General features: G+C 38.7%; 2 protein-coding genes across 4 annotated transcripts in view; both read left to right on the top strand.

Moving 5' to 3' along the window:
* Window positions 1–10: 10 nt before the first annotated feature.
* Window positions 11–18,249, top strand: uap1 (UDP-N-acetylglucosamine pyrophosphorylase 1). 2 transcript variants are annotated; one of them, XM_084722846.1, is made up of 11 exons: window positions 11–157; window positions 2,356–2,672; window positions 5,358–5,562; window positions 6,872–7,047; window positions 7,154–7,326; window positions 11,907–12,100; window positions 12,260–12,400; window positions 14,869–15,057; window positions 15,298–15,339; window positions 16,654–16,720; window positions 17,534–18,249. In XM_084722846.1, the coding sequence occupies exons 2-11, from the start codon at window positions 2,390–2,392 to the stop codon at window positions 17,624–17,626; spliced, it is 1,563 nt and encodes a 520-aa protein (XP_084578972.1). In that variant the 5' UTR covers window positions 11–157; window positions 2,356–2,389; the 3' UTR covers window positions 17,627–18,249. The 2 variants fall into 2 exon arrangements, with proteins under 2 accessions (XP_084578972.1, XP_084578973.1); XM_084722847.1 differs by lacking the exon at window positions 15,298–15,339.
* A 4,412-nt stretch (window positions 18,250–22,661) lies between these two features.
* The window catches only part of ddr2a (discoidin domain receptor tyrosine kinase 2a), a 43,942-nt gene continuing 38,936 nt past the window's right edge, over window positions 22,662–27,667 (top strand). For both annotated transcript variants that reach the window (XM_084722845.1, XM_084722844.1), the window contains exon 1: window positions 22,662–22,821. The gene's annotated coding sequence lies outside the window, so the exon portion shown is untranslated. The remainder of the gene's footprint in view (window positions 22,822–27,667) is intronic.

Raw genomic sequence — 27,667 nt, 5'->3', positions numbered from 1 at the left:
GCAGCATACACACACTCTTACAGCGCCGCCGCTAGTGCCACGTCAAACGTGACGTACCAGGAGGTGTAGTCCGGGTGGGAGGCGTCCTAACCAGTAGAAGAAACCACACTGTAACTGGCATTAATGGTTTTAAACCCAAGAGGAGCACTTCTCAGAGGTAAGAGTCTAACATTTCATTCATATTATCTTTTATCTTTTAACCGACTAACTGTTGCCTCCACAGTTAGCCAGTTAGCTGCTAGCATCTGCTGCTGCTCCTGTCACTCGCGTGCTGCTGCAGCTGCTGAGGACAGACGGTGGCTAAACGCATTGATTGATACTACGATTGAAGATTGATTTGTACAGGAAACACGCTTATTGTAAATACCAGAGCTTATTAACAGCAGCCTATTTCTTTACACCATGCCAATACCGAATTTCTCTCTGTTACGACTTAAATGAGACATATCTACTGTTGTTTTGGCAAGGATAGCCTCAACTTTAAAATCCTACTGGGGACTTGACACAGCCCTCTGGGAACATAAAGATTTGAACTACTGTGAATATTTAAATCAGAATCATGCCATGATTATGTCCAACAGCTATCAGTTTAAAGTACGTGTATTATGACCCTCGGCATCCTATTCAGATGATAAAATATCCCATCCAGCAGTATATATAGTAGGTGTGATGTTTTCCTTGCTGCTCAGTGTGGGTTAAGAAACAGTAATTAAACATTACAGTAGTTACTTCAGTTAAGGCTTTGCCTCCACAGCCAATACTAGATGTACATGTCGTACTTGGTGCTGTATTATGTCACTGGTTACTCTAGTTTTACCAGCAGTAAAAGTGGATTGTAGGAATACCGAGGTCATGAGTCCAGTTTTCACCAGAACAACCCCACCTACCTAAGAAAGATCTGACTTGCCATTAAGCATTGCTTTTAGCCTAGTATCCTGATTTTGATCTTATTCAGGAAATGATGTTTACATGGCACATCAGTGTCAGGATCTTGATCTCTCATCTCCTCAACCACTCTGTTCTGTACCAGCAAGCAATGTTCAGAAACCAGCATAAGATGTTTACACACCACAGTATCCTGGTCTCTATCATACTACTCCTGGTAGCATATTCAGGTTTCTTGAAACTGGGAGAAGGCCTTATCCAGGTTTCTGAAACTAGGATATGACATTTACATGCACATAACATGGAAACCATGCAACTCCAAAAACCTGATCATAACCAGGATGCTCATGCACATGTAAAAGCACTCATTATGCCCAGGTGCCTGGTATGTATCTCTGAAGGGGGAATACCACATTCCTTTCATTGTGATGAAACCTGTGTAGTTGGTTTTGCTTAAACACAATCACATTTAGTCTAAAAATACTAGAATCTGCCTAAAACTCAATATATCTAAAATGTAGGGCCGCAACTAACAATTGTTGTCATTATTGATTAATCTGTTGATTATTTTCTTGAGTAGGTAATTAGTTGTTTGGTCCTTAAATCTCAGAAAATGTTGAAAAATGTTGATCAGTGTTTCCCAAAGCCCAGGGTGAGATCCTCAAATGTCTTGTTTTGCCCACAGCCCAAAGATATAGACTTTACTGTCAGAGAGACCTGAAGAAACAAAAAAAAAAAAAAATCACTGTTAAGAAGCTAAAATCAGATAATCTTGTTTAAATTAAGAAAATGATGCAAATGAGTAATCAATTATCAAAATAGTTGGTGATCCATTTAATAGTCAATTAATAATGGATAAATTGTTGCAGCTCTAGTAATATGTGTGTAATTGTAGAACATAAACTTCTCTTCATGTCTTTATAACCTCTACATTTCCAGAGATATGGCTGAGGACCTGAACTTGATATCCTCACTGGTAGCTACAGCGCTGGGGCCTCATTTATAAAAATGTTGCTAGATTTATACTTCAATTTATGTTTCATTCATTAAAAATGTTGTGCATAATAAAACTTGCTTATGCAGATTCTCAGAGACCTAAAATGCCCAATTCAAGCACTTGTGATCTATAAATCTCAAATTACCTTAAAACTGATGGTTCTTGCCTTATAAACAGTGATTTCTTGTCATATAATGTAGCAAAAATGAGAGTTTATTCAGAAATAGCTGTGGACCAAAAGAGAAAAGCAAACTTTTTGGAGAACGAGATCACTGCTATAGTAGAGGAGGTTGAAGCCAGGCAACATGTATTGACAAACACATCACATTGTTCATAAAGCTAATGCAAAGTTTGCCAACCACTTACATGGGGTTTTCTTTGTAAGCTGCTTTTCAGATCAAAATTGTTCGGAAGTCTGTCGTATAAATGAGGCTCCAGTAACAACTCATCCTGTTTTTTCCTCTGTGTTTCAGTGTGGCAGAGTTAAATTAAAAAGCACCGTTGATCATGGACCCAAGCACCAGTGGACTCGCCCAGAGGTTGGCTGATGCTGATCAGTCTCACCTCTTGCGTTTCTGTAACGAGCTGAGCCCCGCTGAGCAGGCCGACTTGACCCACGAACTGCAGGGGATGGACTTTCAGGAGATCAATGGATTCTTCAAGAATGCCATGGAGACGTCCAGCAACAGCAAACAGGAGAAGATGGATGCCCGCATGGAGCCGGTGCCACGGGAGGTGTTGGGGAGTGTGACTAGGGACAGGGACAGTCTAAAAGACTGGGAACTGGCAGGTGAGCTGCATCAAGACCAGGTAACAAAATTAGCATCAGCAACAAGTCAAATGCTGGTAAAATATACAAATGGCTGGTAGATTCACTCAATCCAGCCAAAAAAAAAAATAGTAATCTCTTGAGTTACTGGTAAGGTTGAACATTTACTAGTACTGTCTGAGCCTTAACATTTACAGCTTTGTTTGTTTGTTGTTTGTTCAGTCCGCTGGGTGATATAAGGAAGCAAAGAAAATATTTTTAGCAGTAGTTGGTTTCATTACCCTAGGGCATGTGAGCAATTAACGGTTGTTAAGTAAGACTTGCGTTGTGACTGTGGAAACAGTAATCCTCTAAAGAGATGGAAGTCTAGCAATTAAGTCTTGTTGTTGAGCAACTTTCAAACATGAAGTGATGGCCCCACAGGTGAGAGAAGAGAATAGACTTCTTGGTGTCTGACTGTGAAGCCTGAAAGGGATTAAAACATCACATGGTGGAAACCCAGATTCTTTGATGTTGAGATAGGATAGTGGGTGTTCTGATAACTTGTGTTACTGGTATTTTATACCCACATAAAAGCAGTTCTGTATAATGAACTCTTATGTTAAAGCTTATCTTCAGTTTAGATGTATTTAGGACAATTCAAAATACTACAGAAAAATGGCAAATATAACACATTCTTTATTGCAAAGCCACCACCTAAATATGGTTAAAATTTCACAAAGGTATTCATAAACAAATTAACATACAGAAAATGATGGTGGAGCTGCTCAGGCATATTCCCTTCACTTGAATGCATCTTGTAAATAAATAAAAACATATTGTTGTTCACACTGAGTAGCATCAGAAACTCCCTCTTTGGTTGCAGTGTGGTTGTCTAAACAAACTTCTCCTAGTCTCAGTCTCCTGTGTAGATTTGACATATGAGTCAGTTACTCATTATTCTTTGCGCAATCCTCTCTTGCAGTGGGGGTCTGACCATTTAGTGAGTTTTTTTTGTCCTGGGGGAGGATGACAGAGAGGCGGGCAGCAGAGAACATCTGGTTTTGATTTGTGCCTGACGTAAATAGCGTTGTTGCTTGACCCTCATTCATGAGGTCACTCTGCTCAGTTGGGACCAAATCTGAGTGAAGGGTGTGTTGTGTGTGTGTGTGTGTCTGTTTGTAGGTTTGAGAGAGTAGTCAAAGTCTAGCAGGCCCGGTCTAAACTTTGTCTTTTGGCTCTTGTGAGAAGAAAGTGTGTTGCCTATGAAGTCACGCACCAGCAGCAGCAGTTTATGTAAGATAAACTGGAACCAGTTTATATAAGATAAACTGGAACTGTTATAGACCAATAAACCACAGTAAAGACAAGGGCAGGGTTGTTATATTTCAGTTTAGGGCTATTTTATTACTTTGCCAAAGTCCTGTGGTTACGTTTGTTGTTATTTATCAAAGATTGATTCTCAAAGGCAATAAGTATGCACTATGACCAACATTAGAGATTAGATATTGTGCTTGTGTGTCATGTACCATCATATCAATATACAGGCCAAGAAATGTTCCACTATCTTAAAGGGAAAGTTCACTCCAAAGTTTCTACTTAATTGTAGTGTTATATATCCATCTTGTTTGTTTGTTTGATTGAGATATTGGCCATAGAGTAGAGCTGCAACAATTAATCAATTAGGTATTTCAAACTTTTTTGATAATCGATTAATCGCTTTGAGTTTTGTTTTTTTGTTTTTTAAGAAAAAAGGGTAGGGGTGCACAAAATTATCGGCATATAATCAGTATTGGCAGATAAAGGCTTTAAAATTAAATATCCATATCGCTGATGCTGATATTTTTGTCGATGTGATGATGCTGTAATTTTGTGCTCATGAGGCGAGTATGTCTGCAATGAAATGAACGGTTTTTGAACTGTCTGAAACTGATAAACAAAGTCGCTATTTGCAATGATTTCTTAGCATCGGAGTCAATCACATTCTTTCAACACTACAAATTTAATTGTCCATCTTAAGAGCTGTCATCCCGATGACGACAAATTAGTGAAGACCAAGGTGAAAAAAACCTGGCAGCAGTAGTTTTCCTATTTTGCCAGATGAATGTGTCCATTTGGAAAAACATTGTCTTTTATTTTGAAAAGCACTGTATTTTACATCTGCATCTGCCAGTGGGCCATCATGATAGGAGAACGCAGAATAATATTTTAATTGCAGGATAGACTTGATAGTGATCTGCAAAAACTTAATATCCATAACATCCCTAGATTTCTGATTTCAGCTTCATAAATATTAATATGAATAAATATCTTTAGGTTGTGGACAAAATGAGACATTTGAGGACATCACCCAAACAACTCATTGATTAATTGAGAAAGTAATCGACAGATTGATCAACAATGAAAATAATCAATAGTTGCAGGCCTAATGTAGAGATGTCTGCCTTGTCTCAAATATAATGGAACTAAATAGCAAATGTGGTTCTCAAAGCTATTTTTTTTTCTTTCAAATGTATTTTTTGGTGCTTTGAGCACCACAAGTCGGGTGCAGATATTTTTTAAACTTGACAACTCCTGTCAAAACAAACTAGACTGATCAATACCACAAAAGGCCAGAGGAAAAACTGGTTTTTGATTTTGAGGTGAACTGTCCCTTTAAATACACTTTATAGGACACATATTCGTGTTATTATTTTTGTTAATTGAATCCTCTCTGTGCTTCTTCAGGTCTGCAGTGCATCTCTCAGAGTAAAGTGGCGGTCCTGCTGCTGGCTGGGGGTCAGGGGACCAGACTGGGGGTCTCTTACCCCAAAGGCATGTACGATGTGGGGCTGCCATCCCATAAAACCCTCTTTCAGATCCAGGCTGAACGCATATTGAAGCTGCAGCAGCTGGCTGAGCAGAGGCACAAAGTCAAGTGCTGTATTCCTTGGTAAGACGAAACGTTATTTGGCATGAGATGACTAAGGCATTTTGGTTAGTGTGCCTGTCAGTTGAATTGCTGCTTTATTTGAAAAAATACAAGCAGATCTATGCTACTAAATACTGTGTCTCTGTTGCTAATCGGAGCTAAAACCATTTGTCCTAGTTGTGTTTCCACAATGATTTACTGGGTCAAATCACTGCCAGCATCAAAGGACACTCAGTTATGGAAGCTGAATTACTGGAAAAGGATTAGTTCCCTGTGGAGGAGATCCAAGGACAGTTTGAAAATGTTTAAGATGGAGATATCAGGAAGGCAGTGGACTGCATAAAGGCTAAGCAACAATGTAGTTAGGGTTTAACAGTTACTGGAAGATATGTCATAAATGGCATAATGTGGTAACCTTCAGCATGTCTGATTCTCTAAAGAAGTTGTTTAATTTTTATTGTCAGTCATGCTGAAACTTTATATGCTTCTGGCTTGGGCTGATGTCAAGTTGTTGTTAATCTTGTTTCTATAAAGAGTCGCTGAAGAAATTTTCTACAGAATTGAACAAAATAAGAACAAATTTTCTTTTAACAGGAAGGGTTTTCCTGAGTTTGTATCCCCTCTTCTATGGTGATTTAACTTCTTTAACTCTGCAGGGAGGTCCATGTTACTCTCTTTTCTGAGGCTGTGGTGAGATCACATAGATCATACTACATGAAACTAACTTTTGGGAAGGGGATAAATAATGCTTTAAAGTTGGGATACATTTTTGGAGAGGTTAAAACTGGCATGGGGAATTTTCAGAGGTGCCCTTTAACCTCTCCAAAGATCCAGCCTTTACAGACACACCCACTTTATGCTAATTCCATACAGGTTTGGGCAAAAACAATGCATTGTTTTTGCATGTTGCACAACTGTTATTTTCACCCATTCTATTTGAATATTTCTGCATAATGGGATTCCTAAACAGTATTGGAATTGCATATTTTGGGTATGTCTAGAAAGTTAAGACTCATCAGTCCAAAAACTGAGAGCATGGAAATGGCTATCATGATACTTCAGTCATCTGTGTTCTAGTGTTCTAAGCTCTTACACGCTCTAAACTTTCGAACTGTTAATATGGGCCTAAGGAAAACACAAAGTTTATTACAGGTTTATGATTAGAAAAACTTGACACACAGGGCTGAGCTTTATCAAATGAATCTTCAGTTTTAAGATGATGTGTACCAGTTATATGTGACATATACTTTTATCCTGGTTGGGTGGGAAGGAGTGGAAGAAAACACAGAATGCATGAATCAACACCAAGCTCCTTCTGTGTTGCATTCAGGTACATCATGACCAGCGGCAGGACAATGGAGTCCACCAAGGACTTCTTCTCACAACATAACTATTTTGGCCTGGGGAAAGAAAACGTTGTGTTCTTCCAGCAGGGCATGCTACCAGCCATGGACTACAATGGCAAAATCATCCTGGAGAGCAAAGGAAAGCTCTCCATGGCTCCTGGTGAGTCCACACAGGATTTGTGCCTTTTGGCCCCATTCACAGTGTTGTTGTTATGTCTCGAGTTAAGTTTGTGTGTTTCAAATGAGTGTCTGCGTTTGTCTTTCAGATGGGAACGGGGGTCTTTACAGAGCGCTTGGGAACCAGGGCATCATGGATGACATGGAGCAGAGGGGGGTTGAATTCATCCATGTGTACTGTGTGGATAACATCCTGGTCAAAGTGGCAGACCCCGCCTTTGTTGGTTTCTGTGTGCAGAAGGGAGCGGACTGTGGAGCTAAGGTTGGTCTTCTTTAAGTTCTTTTTTCTTTCTTTTTTTTTTTTTTTCATTATTCCTGGTCTCTGCAGCAAGTGTGGTACCAGAATATTACCTACAGTAAATGGTGGTTGTCATGCCCCCTCTGAAAGCCAGTTAAAATATGTTCTGCTGTGGACAACGTCAGCAGCAAAACACGTTTTAGCCACCTTAGGAAAAGACCACCCAAAAAATCTATATCAGCGTCCAATGGGAAACTATTGCTATATAAGCCAGATATTGATCTTTCCAAACCAGCCAAACTATTGGCAAAAACAGTAATTTTAATTTGCAGATCACAGGAATTGCTGGTCTACTGCTGCTCCGATCTTTTAGTTTGTTTGTGTTATTGTTTGACTCCAGTTTTTTAAATGGATAGCTTGGATTCACAAAAGTTACAGAATTACACAGTCAAACTAACCAATCGAGGCAGTGAGAGAACAGCGACTCCTGTGCTCTGCAAGGTAAAATTTCTGTTTTTGCCAAAGGAGTCTGGAGCAATATTTCCCATCAGAAAAGGTTGTTTGACAGCAAGATAAAGTAGTGAAAATATTCTAAATATAGCTGACACTGATGTTGATTTATTTAGTTGGGACTTTTTTAAGTGGCTAAAATGTGTTTTGTTGCTGACCTTGCTTATCTTCCTCCACTGATACTGCTGCTGCTTCTTCAAAATGGGGGCGTGCCGACCGCCATCTACTGTAGGTAATAAACTGACTATGAATATGTACCTCGCAGAACCTCTCTTCAAAAATTCCAAACTATCCCAGTGGTTTAAATACATCTTAAGATGAACTATAGTGCTAATGAGGTTGGAAACTGAACTGATTGTTTTTTAATTATAAAGCTCTTAATGCTGTGGTTTCAGACCCATCTGGATCACAAAACTTGAATCATGATGGCGCCTTAAGTGTCACCTTTAAATTTATTTTTTATTTTTGTAATGATTAGGGTCAGTGGTTGTATTTTTCTGTGCATTAAAAAGACCCTCTTTTATGTTACGTTACATTTTAAGAGAAGAAAAGTTAAGAAAGATTGACGAGGCAGCAGGTGTGTTATCTTCATGTCATAAGGTTTGTTACATGATCCCTCAACATTGTGCAGCTGATAAGCTCAGTTACCTTTTATCAGACCAGGAAGTATAAATAATTTTCTATGTGTGTAAAAGTGATGGACAAACTGAGTCAGCAGTCAAGCTGTACGGTCTGAATGTGATCCAGTCTGATCAGTCAGTCTAGTTTGTTTAAATTCCAGGAGGTCCTTAAGGATGACGGATGTTGATTCATATCTTTAGAGTGTGTGTCTGGTATTAAAAGGTGTGGCCAGTTTGGTGCCACGGTAACTCTGTTTTTACATGTCCGCACCATCTACAGCTGACCACTGGGTGGTGATCTAGGCCACTTTGTCTCCTCCTGTCCTCTTGAGCAATAAATTCATTACAGCTTTCTAGGAAATTTGAGGGTTGAGCCCAGAATCTTCCTTCACTTTTCATCCTGGTCTCAGATAACACAAGTGTGATGTGGAGATGCCACTTTTTCCTAAACAGTGTCTTTGGACAGAGTGTACTTTCATTTCAGGAAGGAAAAAAACTTTTCAGAGTACAACGGCTGAACTGGAAAACTTCTTTCCACTAGCAAATAAACCATATTCAAGATTAATTGTAACTTTTTTTTTTCCACAAGCCTCTCATTACTGTTTGGCTAGTAATATGTATCAGTACAGCCAACATACGGCACATGGAATAAATAGTTGAGTTGCTCCTCACAGAACACGTCCATCAGTTTCAGATGAGTGTAGAAACAGGATCCACCGGCAAAGCTACTTTAGTCAGTTTTGTCCTTGTGTTGTTGCAGTGATTTCTTTTTTGTCTTCTGCATATAATATGATTGTAATTAAAGTTTTTATATATAAAGTTTTTGTAATTAAACTTTGATATGATACCAGTATATTAAATGATACTCAGTACCTTTTTTGATACCACTACAAAAAGAAACAAAATAGGTTATATTTCAGGCAGAACAGTAAAGACTGAATTTAAGGCTTGAAGGAGCACTTTCAGATAACTGTTTTAATAGCGTCTTTAGTATTTTTGATGCTATGACATGTTACTATTGTATTATTTTTAAATATGTGGTACTGGTAAAATATTGATTGTTTTGACAACGTTAATAGTAATGATCAACAAAAACAATAAAATTGACACATTACTCTATTGTTCCAGCAAAGACAGTAGGAAAAAACACAACAAAAAGAAGACATGATAAAGACTTTATATATAAATTTACAGTAACACTAAATATAACTGCTGTTACACTGTTTGACCTTGTTAGATGACTAAGTGACAACATTTTATAAAAGACCATTAAAAAGGAACTGTAGATGGTTTGTACATTGACTCTACATAAAGATGGACAACATGTTTCCACTTAAAGAAAATTAAGCCAAAATGTCCTGGATGCAGCTGTTGCCATCTTGTGCTGGTGTCTTCATTTGGAGCTTGACAGTAGTAATCAGGATTGGAGCTGCGGTATTGATCCACACCCCTCCCGACTCAATTAGAAGAAGAGCTCAGCTGTCAGTCATGATGTAAAACCCTCTTTTTATATCATCAAGTGATTAATTAAAACCATAAACCATATTTTGGAAAAATGTATTCAGCGTTTACTTTGATTTATTGGTTTGGCCCGTGTCCCCTCTGCTAACATGGAGGAGGTGGGAGTTATGACCAATACTGACTTCATGTCAGGAGCTGTCATGTCGTCTAGCTTTATATAGGTCTCCTGTTTGGGCAATGGGATATGACCTCAGAGTTATTCATACGTTTCTGACCAACCGTTGCTGCAGGTCCTCCTGATTCAATTAAAAAAATGTTACCTGCCATGGCAACTTCATCAAAACACAGAGTGGAGTTTTGTTTGTATTCTCAGTTCATTTCATCACAGTTTTGCTTCAGTTTACATTTTGATGTAAGTGAGGTCATGCTTGTTAGATAGTCCAGAGTGAGTCTGAAGCTCTTGTTACCAACTCAGACTGACTGTTCCTAGGCATGTTATCCCTCTGCAGCGCCACACTGAAATATATTTGATCATGCTGTAAGTATTTTTCAGCCAACAGAGAATAGATTGAAATATTAAACTGTGTGGAACTTCGGATGGTCCAGACCCGCTCCTGTTTGACATTACGAGTTGTGCGGTGGAGCGAAGATGGAAGGATCAGATCAGAGCAGAGTCCCACCCTCCCGTCATAAATTACTAAGCTCTGCTACAGTTCATGTGGCTTCACCACCACCCCTACCCCCTCACCCCACCCCGTTCACCAACCCCCTCATCAGGAGTCCACTCTGTCATTAGCAACCAGCAGATGGGGAGAGGGCTTTAACTTGCTGCTTGTATGAAGTGGAATACAGTTAAGAAAATCTGTTCCTTTTGTAGCACTGTTTGGGTCTTATTTAAAGGATAAATATGTATATATTTATTGTACTAAATCATAAAATGACCATAATTTGTAAGAAAGCATGATAAGTTTAAATACTGGCTCCTCCAACAGCAACACTAGAGCCAGCATGTTCTCCTTTGACATTTCCATTCCAGTGCATAACGTCTCTTTTTGTTTGCCATTTTCACGTTAATTAGAGTTCAAATTAATGCCAAATGTTTGATGAATGAGTAAGTGTCTATTTATGAGTCATAAGAAAACATTGATGTTCTTTTAAAAGGACTAGAGGTTTATGATGCTAAAATTGAGCAATATGTTAATGGAGTCTGGCAGACAGTACTGCAGAAACTGTACTTTTAGAAGAGTGGGATTTTGTTTTAAGGATGACATGCTTAACTTTACATTGACAAACAACTGACAGGTATAAACAGCAGATCAGTTCACAGTGTATGGCTCCTTGTTGCTTGTGGTTGTCAAAATATCATGTTTCACTTGTGTAGGTTCAGGTAAACATTTGACTTAATTTGTAATTCAAAAGTTATTATGTACTTCAACTCTGCCACTATTACAGAAAGTGTGATGAAATGGGAACATCAGTGAATGTTTTGTTGTGCATATTTTTGATACGTTTCCTACCAGATGTTGCTAGCTACTTGCTATAACATCCCGGAAAACAATAGATAAGTCAGGATAAGAGTGAGGAAGGAAGTCAGAAAAGTTATGTCAGATAGATTTTCATCAGCTATGATGGTTGTTTAAATGCGATAGATACCAATTCCTATGATCCCACACCACTTCATGAAGTTACCAAACTAAATCTTTTGTTACTGTTTTAATGTAAGAAGGACTCCTTGTGGCAGAACTTGTATATTGAGTGTTTACAGAGCAGAGTCCCATTTTGATTAATTCATTATTCATGAGCAGCAATATGTACTCATTCTAAACGTCTCTGCTGTTATTACAGAAAATGTAATGAAAGGGGAACATTAGGGAATGTTTTTGTGTCATTTTGCTGTGCATTTTTTATATAAAATACATGTTAGGTTGTGATCGGTCTGCTAATTCCTAGCATATTGCAGGACATGTGGACTTTAGTTTTTTTTTAATACAAAAAAGTTTTCTTGGTTTCCAGGTGGTGGAGAAAACCAATCCAACAGAGGCGGTGGGTGTGGTCTGCAAGGTGGACGGGCGGTATCAGGTGGTGGAGTACAGCGAGATTACCCTGGCAACTGCTGAGAAGCGCAGCTCTGACGGACGACTGATGTTCAACGCAGGAAATGTGGCCAATCACTTCTTCAGCTTCTCCTTCCTCAGAGACATAGTGCAGTAAGATAAATTCTCACTGAACTCATTCACACTTTTTAATGCATTTGTTTTTTCAGCAGTTGTGATTTTTGTAGCAAGAACAGCAGCTCAACATTACTATAAATGTATGTAATTGCTGCACATTTACATTCTTGCTTTTTGTTTCTGTTTACTTATCAGGAAGTACGAGCCACAGCTGCAGCACCATGTGGCCCAGAAGAAGATCCCACATGTAAATGCAGAGGGTCAACTCATCAAACCGGACAAACCAAATGGGATTAAAATGGAAAAGTTTGTCTTTGACATCTTCCAGTTTGCCAAGTGAGTTACAGTGTGTTTTTTTCCATAGAGTGCACGGAGTGTGTGGCAGCATCAGCAGACAGCCTCTCACCTCAAACTAAAGGGCCTTAAAGTACTAAGAATACAATGAGTATCTTATGCTCTGTGGGAGAGGTGGCTGGATTGCATATGTTCTTCTGGCAGGCCTTCAGGCCCAGGGGTTTGACTGGTCCTTGATCTGTCCTTCCATGCATGATCCATCCCCTTTTTCCAGTCCCGATCTCCATCCCACCAGCCCCGGTCCTCTTGCCATTGCTCCAAGGTCTGGTCCAGCAGACCAAGGCTGCCAAGCTCTCTGCAGGAGGATGGAGGTTTTATGAGCTGTTCACTCATTCCACCTCCTCCAGTACTGCATGACATCAGCTTTGAGTCATGCCACTACTAATAGAACTTTACATCTAATGAAAGGATTCCTGTAATGATTGACTGATGGAAAAACACTGCAGACATGTCCAGCTTCCTTTGAGGTTTATTCGCTGTATTTCAAAGTAAAAAAAAAGATGAGAAATAGTTTTCGGTGTTGCTGATGAGATGGATTACAGTTGTGCCCTGACTGTCAGACTGGCAGCTTTAGTAGAATCCAGATGGACTGACTCACAGTGCAACCAGATTTTTAAAAAGTCTGACTCTTTTCTGCTCTTTCTCTGTACAGTTTGGTCTGTTGTTTGGCCACATGTGCCACATATTATGCATGTCTTTGTCAAAAGGCTTTTCACATTTGGTTGCTATTCACCAGCCAGAAATGTTGTTTATTTCTCACACTTTATTTTTTTATTAGTTAGGATCAGGCCTTCAGGAACGGTGCTGGTCCCAAGCTTGTGGCTTGGCCTAATATTGCAGTTTTACATAACTTCAGACGACACCAAATATATATACACAAATAGTGTCTGTTTCTGCACAGGTACAGACACACAGCAGCTCTTTGGCTGTCCCACTTGGCCCCCTTATTTCAGCCGTTAAGACTAACAAAATTCACTGCTGATAAGAAGCTGTGGTGGATGATTTGAAAACCTCAAGTATTTCAACTTAGAGGGACAGTTTGTGCCAAAATCAAAAATACATATTTTCCCTCTGGCCTGTGGTGCTATTTATGTATCTGGATTGTTTTGGTGTGAGTTTTGGAGATAGTGGTTGTAGAGATGTCTGCCTTTTCTCCAGTATAATGGATCTAGATGGCTCTAGTCCTGTGGTGCTCAAAGCACCATGCAGATGAAAAATTAAAAACCTGTGTCTCTTTCCCAAACTCATGACCCAGTTACTCAAGATAATTCACAGACTTTGTTGTGAGAAGTTTCATGTAGGAACCTTTTTCTTCTACTGCCGAAAAAAGTAGTTCCTACAGGAAACTGCTCACAACATGGTCTGTGGATTATTTTGAGCTACTGAGTCATGATTTCTGCCAATCATTTATTTTTTGTTGTTCAACGCTACAGGACTAGTGCCATCAAGTTCCATCATGTATGCAAGAAGGCAGACATCTACAGCTGATTTCTCCAAATCTGGCACTATGGACCAGAGTTAAAATATGTATGTTTGATTTTTGGGTGAAATGTCTCTTTTAACATGTTTCCTTTATCTCTGATGAAATATTGTGGTCATTATATGCTTTATTACAGTAAATATATACAGATTTCTCTTTTATAAATTTGACATTGTGATAAATATTGCGTTGTGGCTAAAGATCAAAAGGCTAGCTAACTGGCTAGCTAATCTATGAATCAGTAGCTAGCTTGTTGGCTAGTATTTTGCTAACATAAATAACACTGAAGACGTGACTGTCATTTTTATAGCCCCCCAGCAACATCTATAAACCATCATCAAAATTTGGTTTACTTTTCAATGCAGATGAACCGAGCTCATAGCAGATTGTTGACAGTTGACAGAGGATCCACAAGGTACCAAACTTACTCAAGTGTTATTGGAGCACAGAAAGGGGTGGGACTTAGGAAGAGTCAGCAATAGTAAACAGAGAAAAGCAGCAAACCCTAACATTTGAAAAGCTGGAGGAAGAGAATGTTTAGCCTTTTTGCTTGATAATTGGCAATGAGTTATAATCAAAATGCTTTCTGATATGATTCTGTCCATCAACCACTAGTTTGTACTAACATGATTTACTATCACTATTTATTATACTATGTCTAATCTGACTATAGAATACATATGATTCAATATTTTGCAACATATTGCAATACTGTAAGTAAGGTGATTTTAAAAAGTGCAAAGAACACACCACGTGAATAAAGTAATTAAATCTTTTCCTGTTCAATGCAATCAGAACAGTGAAGACAGATAACAAAGCTAGGGTTTAAACACAACACTGAATGAACCACCTCCACAAATCTTAAGCAAAATATAACATCATGATACTCAAGAGTATCAACAATTTCTTGCACCTCTACCTTTTGTTGTGTACATCGATGTGCTGACATGCTGCTGTGTGTGTCCAACAGAACATTTGTTGTGTACGAGGTGCTGCGGGAGGACGAATTCTCCCCGCTGAAGAACGCAGACAGCCAGGACGCAAAGGACACGCCCACCACAGCCAGACATGCTCTCATGTCCCTCCACCACCGCTGGGTCCTCAACGCTGGGGGTCACTTCATTGACGAGAATGGCAGGCGTGTGCCCGCCATACCCAGGTGACCACAAACAGAATCCTAAAACACAAGACACGCACGCATCAGGTTTGGCATGAGGACAGAAACGGGCTCCTTGTGGTCATTCGCACCTTCCCAAGCCTCCCCCGACACTTTGTGTACATGCATTGGCTTTTTGTTTTTGTTTGTATTATACACATCATATTCTTTTAGCCTCACACTCTCACTTCCCCTTCTCCCATGCTTGGCCTTGCTCCCGTGTGTCCCGTGCAATGTTTCCAGAGACGGAGCAGCAGGCAGTGTCACAGATGATGGCAACAGAAAGTAATTATTATCCCCCTGCAGTATTGAATGCATGGTGATGGGGTTTTGGCTCTCTTTCCCTCTCGCTCAGACGTGTTAACACTATATAGCATTCCTTCTCATCCTTGGCGTCCCCTTTCCTTCATTACCACTGAAAAGAGGAACACGTGCCAGTCAGCAGCCATTTTTCTGCCTCTCCACAGCCGGTAGTGATGAAGGAAATGACAGCAAGGATCAGTTTAGACAACTGAAAATGCAGTCCTCTTAGCATCCTGGTCAGATGATGTACAGTCATAATGACCTGCTGACAGATCATTTTCCCCTCAGATGGTTGCTACTAATGCACATGATGTATTGCATGCTGGGTAATGGGCACCGGCCACACTTTCTAGCAATCAGCGACGTCTTCGCAACAGATCATGAACTTGTTGATTTGTGTGTAAAATAATGATGACAAGGCTAGCCGTTCATTGCTTGTTAGTTTGCCTTTAAGTTTCAGTGCTCCTGCTTCCTTGTTATTAAATGAGCATGTGCTTCAGTAACATTCATGGCACCCATGAATGTTATTCAGGCTCTTAAAGGGATAGTTTGGATTATTTGAAGTGGGGTTGTAGGAGATGCATATCAAAAGTTAGTGCATAACCTACAGTAGATCGCAGTCGATATGCCAAAGTTTGGAGAAGCAGCAGAAGTATCAGGGTAGCTTTTCTTTAAGTGGCTAAAATATGCTTTGTTGCTGACTCTGTCCACAGCAGTTCATTGCTTAGCTTCCATGGTGGTATTCTTCCCTGCTTCTTCAAACTGGGGTGTGTTGACCACCATTTCTTCTAGGCTATACACTGACTGCCGATGAGTAACTCATACAACCCCACTTGAAATAATCTGAGCTATCCCTTTAAAGGGTGTGCTTTTTCCTCAATCATTCAGCTTTTCCTTCACTTTCATGATACAGCTATGTGTGCAGAAAACACCTGAGGTACCTGATGTGTGATTAGCGATTGTTGACTGTATCTAGAAATAAACAAGCTGAGTGATGGAAATGTGGTGGAAGGTTCCCCGACACCACATTAGCTGTCGTTCATCTGTTTTCTTCTAGAGGACGTCTGTTCCGGGTCAGAGGACTAATCACTGGTCGTGTTTGGGAATGATGACGCTCTGATTCTCTGCCTTTTTGAACTCTAATCACAAGCCGCAGTAGAAGAACAGCTGTGTCAAGGATGCACAGCTGCTTCTGTCAACTACAGTCCCTCTGCCTTGTCATGAGAGAATCGCTCATTCTGTTTCTTTTTGTTTTTCTTCCGATCCTCCCTGAATTCATTCCTTTTCCCAACGCAGCCTGAAGGACGGAACAGACCTGCCAATCAAATGTGAGATCTCCCCTCTGGTGTCCTATGGGGGAGAGGTAAGGAGGCAAAGCCTATTCTATTAAAAGGAAATTCCAGACGTTCTGGTTTGCTCTCCACCTGAAATAATCAATCTATGCCAGTGTTACTTTTGACAGCCTAAAATGTCAGTTAGTTTTAGTTTTACTCTAGTTTTAGTTGACTAAATCAGTTTAAGTTAAAGTGTAATGCATTATTTAAATGTTTCTCTAGAATGTCCAGACTTATATCCCTGTAAGAAACATCAATTAACATTTTATTAACATTAAGTATACCACATTTCTGCTCTTTTCCCTGTTTACATTAAATATACTATGGTTTTTCATTGCCTTGGTGATTTTACCAGTATTTTTTTACTCTCCACAATCACTTTCTCGTGGTGTGCAGCACATCTTTAATGAAGAAACATGATGACACAGTGTAGCTTATTGGCTGTTGATACTATAAAGATTTCTTTTTAAAGAGGAAATTTGAAAATGTAAATGACAGTTGTCAGTAGGGCTGAACAGTTAATTGAAATTTTATTGAAATCACAATATTCTCAAATATATAATATTTGGTAACGCTGAAATGTGTGTCAAAATACCATTTTAAATCAAATATAGAGATGTCCTGGCCTACACATCATATTCTTTTTTTTTTTTTTTGCATAAAATCAGTTCATTAATCAAAAAATCAATTCAGGAATCATTAAAAAAATTAAAAACAAATCACGGTACTTAAGAGTCCATTTTTTTCTCCTACACCCAATTATTGGTCAAAGAAATTTTATGTGTATATAGAATCTTTACACCCACTAACGTGGTCCTAATGCTGCCATTTGCTAATTTAAGGGTCTCGAAGAGTTGGTGAAGGGACGAGAGTTTCATCCAACCCTGATGATCGACGAGAAGGGAGTCCACGAGCTGGTGAAGAATGGTGTTTAGACAATGAAGGGGAAAGAGAGATGGAGGGACAACCCAAAGACCAACCTCCCTTTGTCTCTCAATGCTTATGGGGAGAAACTGTGATGTCATCGCTGTGCAATAACAAATGTCATGTGCATGTGTTCATGAAAGAGGCCATCTGCAATGAATGAATGAATGAACGAGCCAGATGTGGTGCGTTGTTTACTTTTAAACGCCAGGGTTTCTTTGCTTTGTATGTTGATGTCATACTTAGTTCCTATTTGTTTTGAAGAGCACTTGAACACAGCATGAGATGAAGGACGAAATCCCTGTCACACCGACTGGATGAAGCAGTCTACTGGTGCATCTATTTATTTTGCTTATGAGACTTATTTTTATATGTATTGATAGATGCTCTATAGGTGGAAATGACCATCTACTCATTTTACCTGGTAATTTTTATACAACATTTGACTGGAAATGATCAGAAAGATGTTTCTTACTGGCATGTAATCGAGGTACATGGTACGGGCTGTGGGGGGTATTTATAATATCTGCTTCTTTTCTGCTTGTAATCATTGAAGAATAGATATTATTCAGCTTTAAGATATGCTATGATTTCTATCATCTTTATTAAAGAAATTTCCTGCTTGGAAAACCTACTGAATGTCTTGTCTTTGTGTGTGTGTGTGTGTGTGTGTGTGTGCGTGTGCGCGCACATTTACAGACTATGTACTATGCATTTGCTGTGCAGTGTTGTGTGGCTTTGTGTGCATGCCTAGTTAAAAAATAAGGGTCACACTTTATTTCACAATACACTAATAAAATGTAACAAGCTGAACTTTGTATCAAATTTGTATCAAAAAAATATAAATACTGTTCTTTATTAGGCATCATTAGACCCTTTTCACAGTGTTTCCTACACTGTTTTCTGGGGGCTGACTTGAAAAATGACAAAATATCATGACCCAGTTCACAATAGACCTTATCCATCTCCAGTTCAAATCAACCTGGTTCACACCTACAAAGTCTGCCTGAAACTTGGGCATCATGATTGACAACCAACTAATCTTCAAGGCCCATATGGCCTCGATTGCTCGGTCGTGCTGATTCTCTCTGTACAGCATCAGGAAGGTTAGACCCTACCTGTCTGATACAAGCTCTAGTAATGTCACACAAGTCTGGTTTTCAACCAGAACAGCACATCACCCTGCCTGATCCAGCCACCACAATGGGGCCCTAAGTCACTAACCAGACTCACTTGTGTAGTACCCTGGTGGTGGAATGAGTTGACCTAACTCTGTTTGATCTGCAGAGTCCCTCTCTGTCTTTACGAAAAGACTAAAGGCTCGGCTCTTTAGGGAACACCTCTGCAATTGATTGACTGCAGAAACAAAAAACAAAAACAATGCATCTTATGCAATTTTTGCATTCCCTCTCGCAATGCCTGTAGGCACCTACTTGAACTTTGCTTTAGGGTACTTACTCATGTTGTTCTTTCCTGACTAGATCCTTGCTTGTGTTGTATCAGCTCTCAAATGTATGTCGCCTTGGTAAAACCATCTGCTAAATGAAACTATAAATTGTAAATCACCTTATATTATCTTGAATTGTGTTAATGAAAGCGTATACGTATGTTAAATGTTATTTCCTGTCATTATTTCCTGTCACAAGGAAATCAATATAGGACATTTTAGCCTATTTCAGAAATGAAACAAAAGAAGTGCATTTAGGCAGAATTATCAGGCTCTAATTTTTTTTCCTTTCATCATATAATATACATATTTGACATGTCATGTGTACTTCAGATATAAACCTTAAATTTGCACAATTTCTCCTGTAATCTTTTATTTATTTTGTGACCCAAATAAAATATCCAGTCTCTGGAAATGACTACTTTGTAAGATCCTTATTACACTTTGTTAGACGGTAACTAGAGACACTACAACAGAACCGTCATGCAAATTAAAGTGAAATCACACATCTGCTACTTGAGACACATACAGTTGGCAGAGTAGCCGAGACCGATGCCTACTACTGTGTCTGCAGTCACCCATAGACAAAATATTCATCTTCTTCTATATTTTGGTCTTTACTTTGTAGATCTGGTCCACATACTGTTTTTAAATGGGGACGTTGTAGATATGTGATTTCACTTTAGTTTACAGTACAGTTCTGTTGTAATGTGTCCTAAATTACCCTCTAAGAAAGTCTGATAAAGGTCTGACAGTGGGAAATAATACACTTTAGTTTACAGCTCAGTTAAAGAGGGTCGCTCTTGGATACATGATACATGGATATACACAATTAGGATAATGCACTGGATGGCCAGAGCGCAGTGGTAACTGTGCAGACAGAGCCTGTACAGTTTTGTTCTCATGTGTCTCTAATAAATTATAGTAAGAGTCTAATAAAGGGTTCACTTAATGTTTAACAAAGAACATTATTTATAGTTTTTGTCTAATGTGATACAAAGTGCTGCTTGTTGCATCTTCTTAGTGATCTGTGAAATTAAGTGCGACCAAAATAAGTATTATCAAGTTTTCTGACAAATCAGCAAACAATATGTGAATGTGTGAGTTTCACTGCCCTGTGTCTGCAGGCGGTGTTTTTTGCATTATAGCTCCTGGTGTCTTGAATCAGAGTTTCCAGCACATGGTTTATGTTTAAGATGGGCCAGAGCATGCAACTCTGCTGCAGCTATTCAGGAAATATTCTTTGTGGCTCCTTTCTGACTCATTTTCTTTCTTGCTCTCCAGCTCCAAAACTGCACTATGATGTAAAATACCTGCAGTACGGACACTTCGGTAGAAAAACACGTACTCAGTTACTGGTGGTGCCCTAGTTTGTATTTTGCTTTTCGTACAGTTTAAACGTTCTGTGAAGAAAAAATATTTTATTTAGACACATTCTGTTCAACATCTTACACGATTAAGGTACAGTCATACTTGTGCAGCAGTGCTTGAGCTAAATGCCGACACTAGCATGCTAAGATGTTCACAGCAGATGTTTAGCAGCTACAATTCACCATATTCACACGGTGGCCATTTTCCTCTAAAATCACATTCAGGGTGGGAAGCTTAAATGTCGTATTGTTGTGTTGCATGTTGTAAGTCATATTGACATATGAAATCTGACAAATCGTTGTCATTTCACCACCTCCTTATTGATTAGTAACTGAAAAGAAGAAAATCTAGAGGATGGAACAATAACCAGGCCAACATTGCCTTTTTGGCAAATTTAGGGCTAGCATACCTAAAAAAGTGCAAAAACAGCTGAAGAAAATTTCCACTGAAGCAGGCAATAAAACCCTTAAATTCCAATAAATTATTCCCAGCTATTGTAGGATGTCTTCCTAAAGAAAAACCTAAAGTCAAATCATCTTTGATTGAAACCTTGACATTACCAAATAACCCTTGAACTTCTTTAGTCTGGTAAAACAGTTCAGGCCCCATCAGCAGCAAAACAACACACTTCATGACGTCATTAGAGGACGACCTCTCTCTGACTCTTGACTCACACTTTGCGTGGGTCTGGTTTGACTATTAAGGTTGTGACAAACTGCAGTGTTACTGTCACTAAGTTGAACAAAAAGGTCGCATATTTCTAACACAGTCAAAGCTCAGTGTTTTGTTTTATGTGATCAGACTCAGCAGATCCACATTGTAAAATCAAATATAAAACTTGAGAAAAATTGAGAAAACTGAAAACTTGCATCAGTAAATTTTTGCAACATGGTCTTGTCACATACCAACAATTATCACTGCTTTTTGGCAACTGATACTGAGGCACAAGGTACCCTGCAGCGGCTGTATCTGATGTGGCCAAAGAACATTTTAACGTGATTAACACTGTGAAATGGTTGTAGTTTGGTTTAGGCACAAAAAATTACTTGGGTAGGTTTAGGATAAGAAGATATTTGGGAGATACAATATCTATATTACATTACTTATATCAAGTAACATCAGTGAAGTGACTTGCAAAACGAAAATCACCTGACAGAAATGTAGTAGTAGTTGAAGTAATGTTTTGAATGTTTCAGCTTCAGTTTCAACTTTCTGCTTCAGTAGTGGCAGTCTACTTTTATGGATTATAACACCTTGAAATTACACCCTGTACCCTGAACCTGCTATTCTTATTTCAGTAAAACAATGTCAGTTAGATTTCTCTTAGTGCTGTGCATCTAACAACATGATGTCCATGACTTTTACAGATGTTTCCCCCTGCAGTTAAGCCACAATTGTCTCTTGGGGATTTCGGAAGAAGGTAAGTCTAATGCAAGAAAATTATAATGATCAAATAATGTCTTATGTTAGGTATAAAATGTTCGACTTGGATTGATTAAATTGAGTTGGTAAAGTTTTTGTAAAGTCACTGAACCAAGCCAGATATCATTAGGTCAGGCTAGCATTACTAATTATATTTATTAGTTTTAAGCTAAACTTACTTACTAGCTTAACTAAAATGAAACACTGAAGTAACAATAAAAAAGCTACTTTGCTGAATATTATTACTACAGTCGTAGTAGTAGTATTTTGCTTTTGGGTAAAGCAAATAATTGAGTTGGAAAATTGGTGAGTTTTAAGTTGCCTTAAATTTAAGTTGCTTTAGCGCAAACTGTTGATTTGAAAGCAATGAGATTATTAAGTACATCTGACTGAAAGCAGCTGTTTTCATCTAACTTGATCTGAAGGTTTTTTTTTTGGATTGGTCCAACAATTCTCTTTTTTCTGTGCTGAACTCAAGAGATTTAATTTGATTCAAGCGAAGGCAGTTTCCTTGAAATTATGAGTTCTATCAATTAATTGTTTTCACAGCGATACAGTGGCAACAGTTGACTTCAGCAGTAACGTTGCCATGCATCATGGTTGCTTCAGCCTCGAGCTGTCAAAAGAAAGGCTCTTTTCAGGAGGAAGAAAGCTTTTTGATTGAGCGCTGGATTCAAACCTAATTGAAACCTTATGTGTGGCATGTGGAATTCTGGGACTTTGGCATTCTCCCAAGAATCCACAGAATGTGAGGGTTTTTTTGCCCCCCCCCCTCCTTCTCCCTCTCCCTCTCTTTTTTTCCTACGTGCAGGGGTGTCTTACATCAGCCCAGTGAGTCCTGCTGAAGGCGACTGACGGACAGAGAGAGAAGGGCTCGGATTGAAACATCCAGCCGTCTTAACTCTCACTGGAATAATCTAAAACCATCTCCGAACAAATGGTCTGAACGGAAACGACATCTTAGAAGTAAGTCATCCTTTTCTTTTCACACTTATTGTAAACTTTACAATTGTTTGGACTGTGTAGTTAGGACGTCACCCTCTGAACAGCTTTCCTGAATCCATTCAGAGCAGACTTTAAAGTTTCCTTCAAGTATTTCACAGTGGGAGCCTTGGCTTCATGTTTGAACTCCATGTACCTTTTGTCTGAAGTTGTTTGCATGGCAGACTAGAAGAGTGGACAGCAGAGCAGAGGGATGCAGTGCCAGATGTGAACTCCTCTCTGCTCTGCTGTTTCAAACTGAACGCACTGTTTTACTTCACTGTGCAGGGCTCAACATTGTTTTTTTTTTTTCATAGCGGTTATCAAACAACAAAAAAGACTAAAGTTGATTGTAGTGTTTGATTGAGGGCTGCAACATCTGTGAAAAAAAGTTCAAGGTGATGTCTTTAAATGTCTCGTTTTGTCAGTCCAAAGTCCAGAGATATTCATTTTCATATGATAATTAACTGAGAAAAGCTGGAAATCTCCATATTCAAGAGGCTGAAAACAGCATTTTCTGCCCATTTTGCATGATAAATTAACATTTAACAATTAATCAATCATCAAAATGTTTGAATAGTTTTTTTTGTGTATAACTTACCCATTCCAGCAAGTTAGCTGCTAGATTTACTTGCCTGACATGGCTTTTTACTTTGCCTTGGCATGCAGGAAATCGTTATTGTTGAGCTCTGGATTGGATGTGATTAATTAAAGGGATACTTTGGAATATTTGATGTGGGGTTGCAAGAGATACTTATTGATAGTGTATTAGCTACTGTAGATGACGATCAGCATGCCCCCAGTTTGGAGAAGCAGAGATGAGTACCAGCATGGAAGCCTGTTGTGGACAGGATCAGCAACAAAAGGTATTTTAGCCACTTAAAAAGGGTCCACTATAGAAAAATCAATATCAGTTTAAATCTGTGCTATATTTAGAATATTTTTCTCTGTGCTACTTTGCTGTCAGACAACATTTCATGATAGGAAACTTGTTATATAAGCCAAATGTCACTCTTTCTTAACAAACCACACTCCATTGGCAAAATCAGTAATTTTACCTCGCAGAACACTGGAGTTACTGGAATACCGCTGCCCCGATTTTGGTGAATCTGAAAACTCCTTTTAAAACACACAATAACACAAGCAAACATACAGTTTGAAGCAATGGCAGACCAGGTACCTCTGTGTTCTGCAAGGTAAAATTACTGATTTCCCCTATGGAGGAAACTGTGATATTTTTTCCCATCAGAAAATGTTGTCTTACAGCAAAGTAAAGCAGTGAGAATATCCAAAATATACCACACACATAAACTGATGTTGATTTTTCTGTAGTGGACCTATTTTAAGTGGCTAAAATACCTTTTGTTGCTGACTCTGTCCACAGCAGTTCATTGCTCGCGTCTGTGCTGGTGTCATTCTCTGCTTCTCCAAACTGGGGACCTGCTGACTGCCATCTACTGTAGATAATACGCTGACTATCAAAAAGTACTTCATAAAACCCCACTTCAAATAATGTGAACTATCCCTTTAGACAGCTTTACACTTCAAATGATGATCAGGGTTGCAGAAAAGAATATAAATGATGGAAACTCATGTATCTCTCTCTCTCGAGATTTAATGATTTAAGTGTGGAGGCGTTTACTGCATCATACAAATGCCTCTATTGTGCAGAAAGGCACCAACTCTTTTTTTTTTTACAAGCAACAAAAGAAGTATAAATAATGTAAAAAATTATGTGATTGTTATTTTGAATGCCTTGCACACAAATTTCTGTTTGCTTTATTGTGGTGGGGTAGTTAGGAGTATGTTTTCTGTAAAAGTTAAACAACTGACTCATGTACGGCTGCTCAGATTCTCTCAAAGTTTATTGTGGTCAGGTGATGAAATATTGAATATTCAAGTTACAGCTCTGAAAAAGATTCCCGTCTCTTCGGTACATGTCCTGCTTTTGTGTCATCATGGAGGTGGTGTGTATGTTCCTCAGTGTTATGTAGGTGTTACGTAGGTGGTATGTAGGTATCCTCCTGTGGTATGTGGGTGATAGATGTCCACACAGAGGCCTCTTTTCTACTTCGTTGAAGTTATTTGGTGGCTCAACTCGACACTCATCTGAAGAGTTAGGAATGAGTGTGGTGGTACTGATCAATGGAATAACTGTTTTACAGAGGTCAAGGTGATCTGGAGGTCACATGTGGTGGCTGTGTGTGTATGTGACCAGAATAAGTTGACAGGTTTTATTTATCTGTTCACATTAGAGCCAAACTGATGTATCAGTTGGCTGATATTATTGACTGATATTGACCTATCTCACCTCTATCAGTCTATAATCGGTATTGATGTATATGTCATCCATAACGCGCTGGCATTTATTTTTATCCAACATCAAAATATCTTTAAAAAAAAAAACAGTTGAGTATTGCTTTAGGGGAGATAAATTCATCACTCATCTTGAATTCATATGATTTTCAGTTTTGAAAGGATGACAGCAAAGTTTGATTCACGTTTATTGAAAAAGTCAAGTCTAACAAGTCATGGGGAAGAATTGTGTCTTCCTAATGTCGTATGATGTAAATAACCCTATATGAAAATATGTGTCTAACAATTAAGATAAATCTCCCTCATTTTTTATATAATTTAGGATTTTTTCTTAGATTTTATAATATCACACCATAGGAAACATTTACGATGTAGTTCAATGAAAAGAATGAGAAAAAAACGTGAAGAACTGACAAAGTTAGTGACCACTTATATTTTCTCAAATATCTCACACATTACAAAAATTTACGATTATTTTTACTCCCTAATATTGGCATTGGCCTCCAAACACCCAGTATCGGTGGGGCCTTAGTTGACATGGCAGCTCATTGTTTTTGCTAATGTTGTTGTTGCCCTTACAGCAAATAAGAGCTGACAGTGACTTTAATGCCTTCATACAGTTACGAGTAACGATTGAAATGAATCAGTGTCAAATTTCAGATTAATTATATGTCATTTCCAATGTAAAAATCCCAAACATCTGTTGTTTCCAGCCTCTCCAATATTATTATTTCAGAGGTGGGAGTAAGTCTCTATTCTTAATCTTCTCAAGCAATTCCCCAAGAGTCCCTGCTATTAGTCAAGCCAGTCATTAGTCATCACACAGGTCAAGCAAGTCACAAGTCAAGTTAGCTAGTACTCTGTCTGCGTAGTTTAACTCTCTGGGAATATTAACAGTTCTTGTCATGTGGAAATCCTTGAAAACACTTGAGTTTTATCGTAATGTTTTCAATGTTTGATAAGTGCTTAAATTTTGGATAAGAAACTGCTTGAAACTGTAGCCATTGTAGCATTACTTTCTTAATAAATGGCTCTTCAATTGTTCACTCTTTAGATAAAGAAATAAAAATGATTTTATTGAAACTGAAGACACTTGTCCTGCAGTGTGTATAAATATATTATTAACCACAGCTGTAAGGTGCTGGAGGAGCCTGAAAATGCACCTTGTAGTTGTAGGAACTACTCAAATCAGTGCCCTGATTGTCTTTTGATTTGAAGTCTAACATCCCAGTGAACATTTTTCCTGTAAGACAGTGAAACAAATTTAGTAATGTTCACATTTATACCATATGTCACTAGGATTTGCAACTGTCACATTTTCTATCCCCTACAATGTCCAAATAACAGCCACTTCAGCCATCGTCACTTTGGACCCTCATTACATTACTACATCCAAACTTCTCAGTTAAAAGTCACAAAAAATCTCAAACCCCAGTATCCTGGATGAAAGACCTCTGTCTAACCCAGTCAATCACCGAATCCTCACTCTCTGTTCTGTGTCGCTCTTTATAATACCAGTGCCAATACCAATATGCCCCCAATACCTGCCATGCATGTTAGTCAATAAGCGCTATTTGTTTATTTTACATGAAGACCTTCCATGACTTTTTATATGAAACAGTAAATATATTTAAATTTCAGATTTCACCTACCACTGAAGTACTGTAGATACTCTGGAGAAATGTGTTCACACCAAACAATATTGTCTCTTTTTCAACTTGCAACTGAACAAATTACCAGAATAATTAAAGATGTGTGTTTTGTGACACATTGATGTTATATCTGCATTTTAGCTGGTTGAAAAAAGGGTGAAACATCAACCAGTTTTCAACTAGAAATCAACGTTGAAATCCCAGTTGATGCTCACTGGGATAGCATAAACTTAACATTAGCTTTCTAGCTAATCATAAACAGACAATACATTAGCTAAAAAGACACATTAGTGCACCTTTGTTTGTGTTTTTTGTATTGACGTATTTATGTTGTGGAGATTGTGTTGTGATCGGTTATAACCAACACTTTAACAGTCTGCACATACATCAACCCTCCTGGGGATTCTCAGTTATTTTCCCCGTCCTGCTCACGTTAAATATTTTCCCACAAATCTGTTTTTAACCTTTCTCAAAAAAAGAACAACATTAGCCCAGTGATGATGCTAATCAGTGCTACAAAGTAGTTATGATGGGGAGGAGAGTGATTCAGCCACAGCAGCTCACCTTTTTTCGGAGGTTAGGTTCTGATAAGGAGAAACAGAAACAGACTTCGGCGTAATACCGGGAACAAATACAAGAACATGAGCTGCCGTGTTGCTCTCATCCTGGTCCTACGTTCATAGCACCAGTATCATAGCTGGGTCAATGTTAGCATTCAGCAAACACCTAGAAGTGTATAACCCAGAGACAATCAGAAGCAAAATAGAGGCATATCTTTCTGCAAGGCATACTGAGGATGTACGTTCAGTGAGTCAGTTTATTCTACAAGTACACTACAAATGTTGCTGGAGTTTTGCTTCTGT

This window comes from Lutjanus erythropterus, chromosome 7 (genome assembly GCF_056507025.1).
Source record: "Lutjanus erythropterus isolate fLutEry1 chromosome 7, fLutEry1.hap2, whole genome shotgun sequence".
Lineage (NCBI taxonomy): Eukaryota > Metazoa > Chordata > Actinopteri > Lutjaniformes > Lutjanidae > Lutjanus > Lutjanus erythropterus.
Note: the sequence above shows the minus strand (reverse complement) of the source record. Positions and strands in the feature narration are given on the sequence as shown.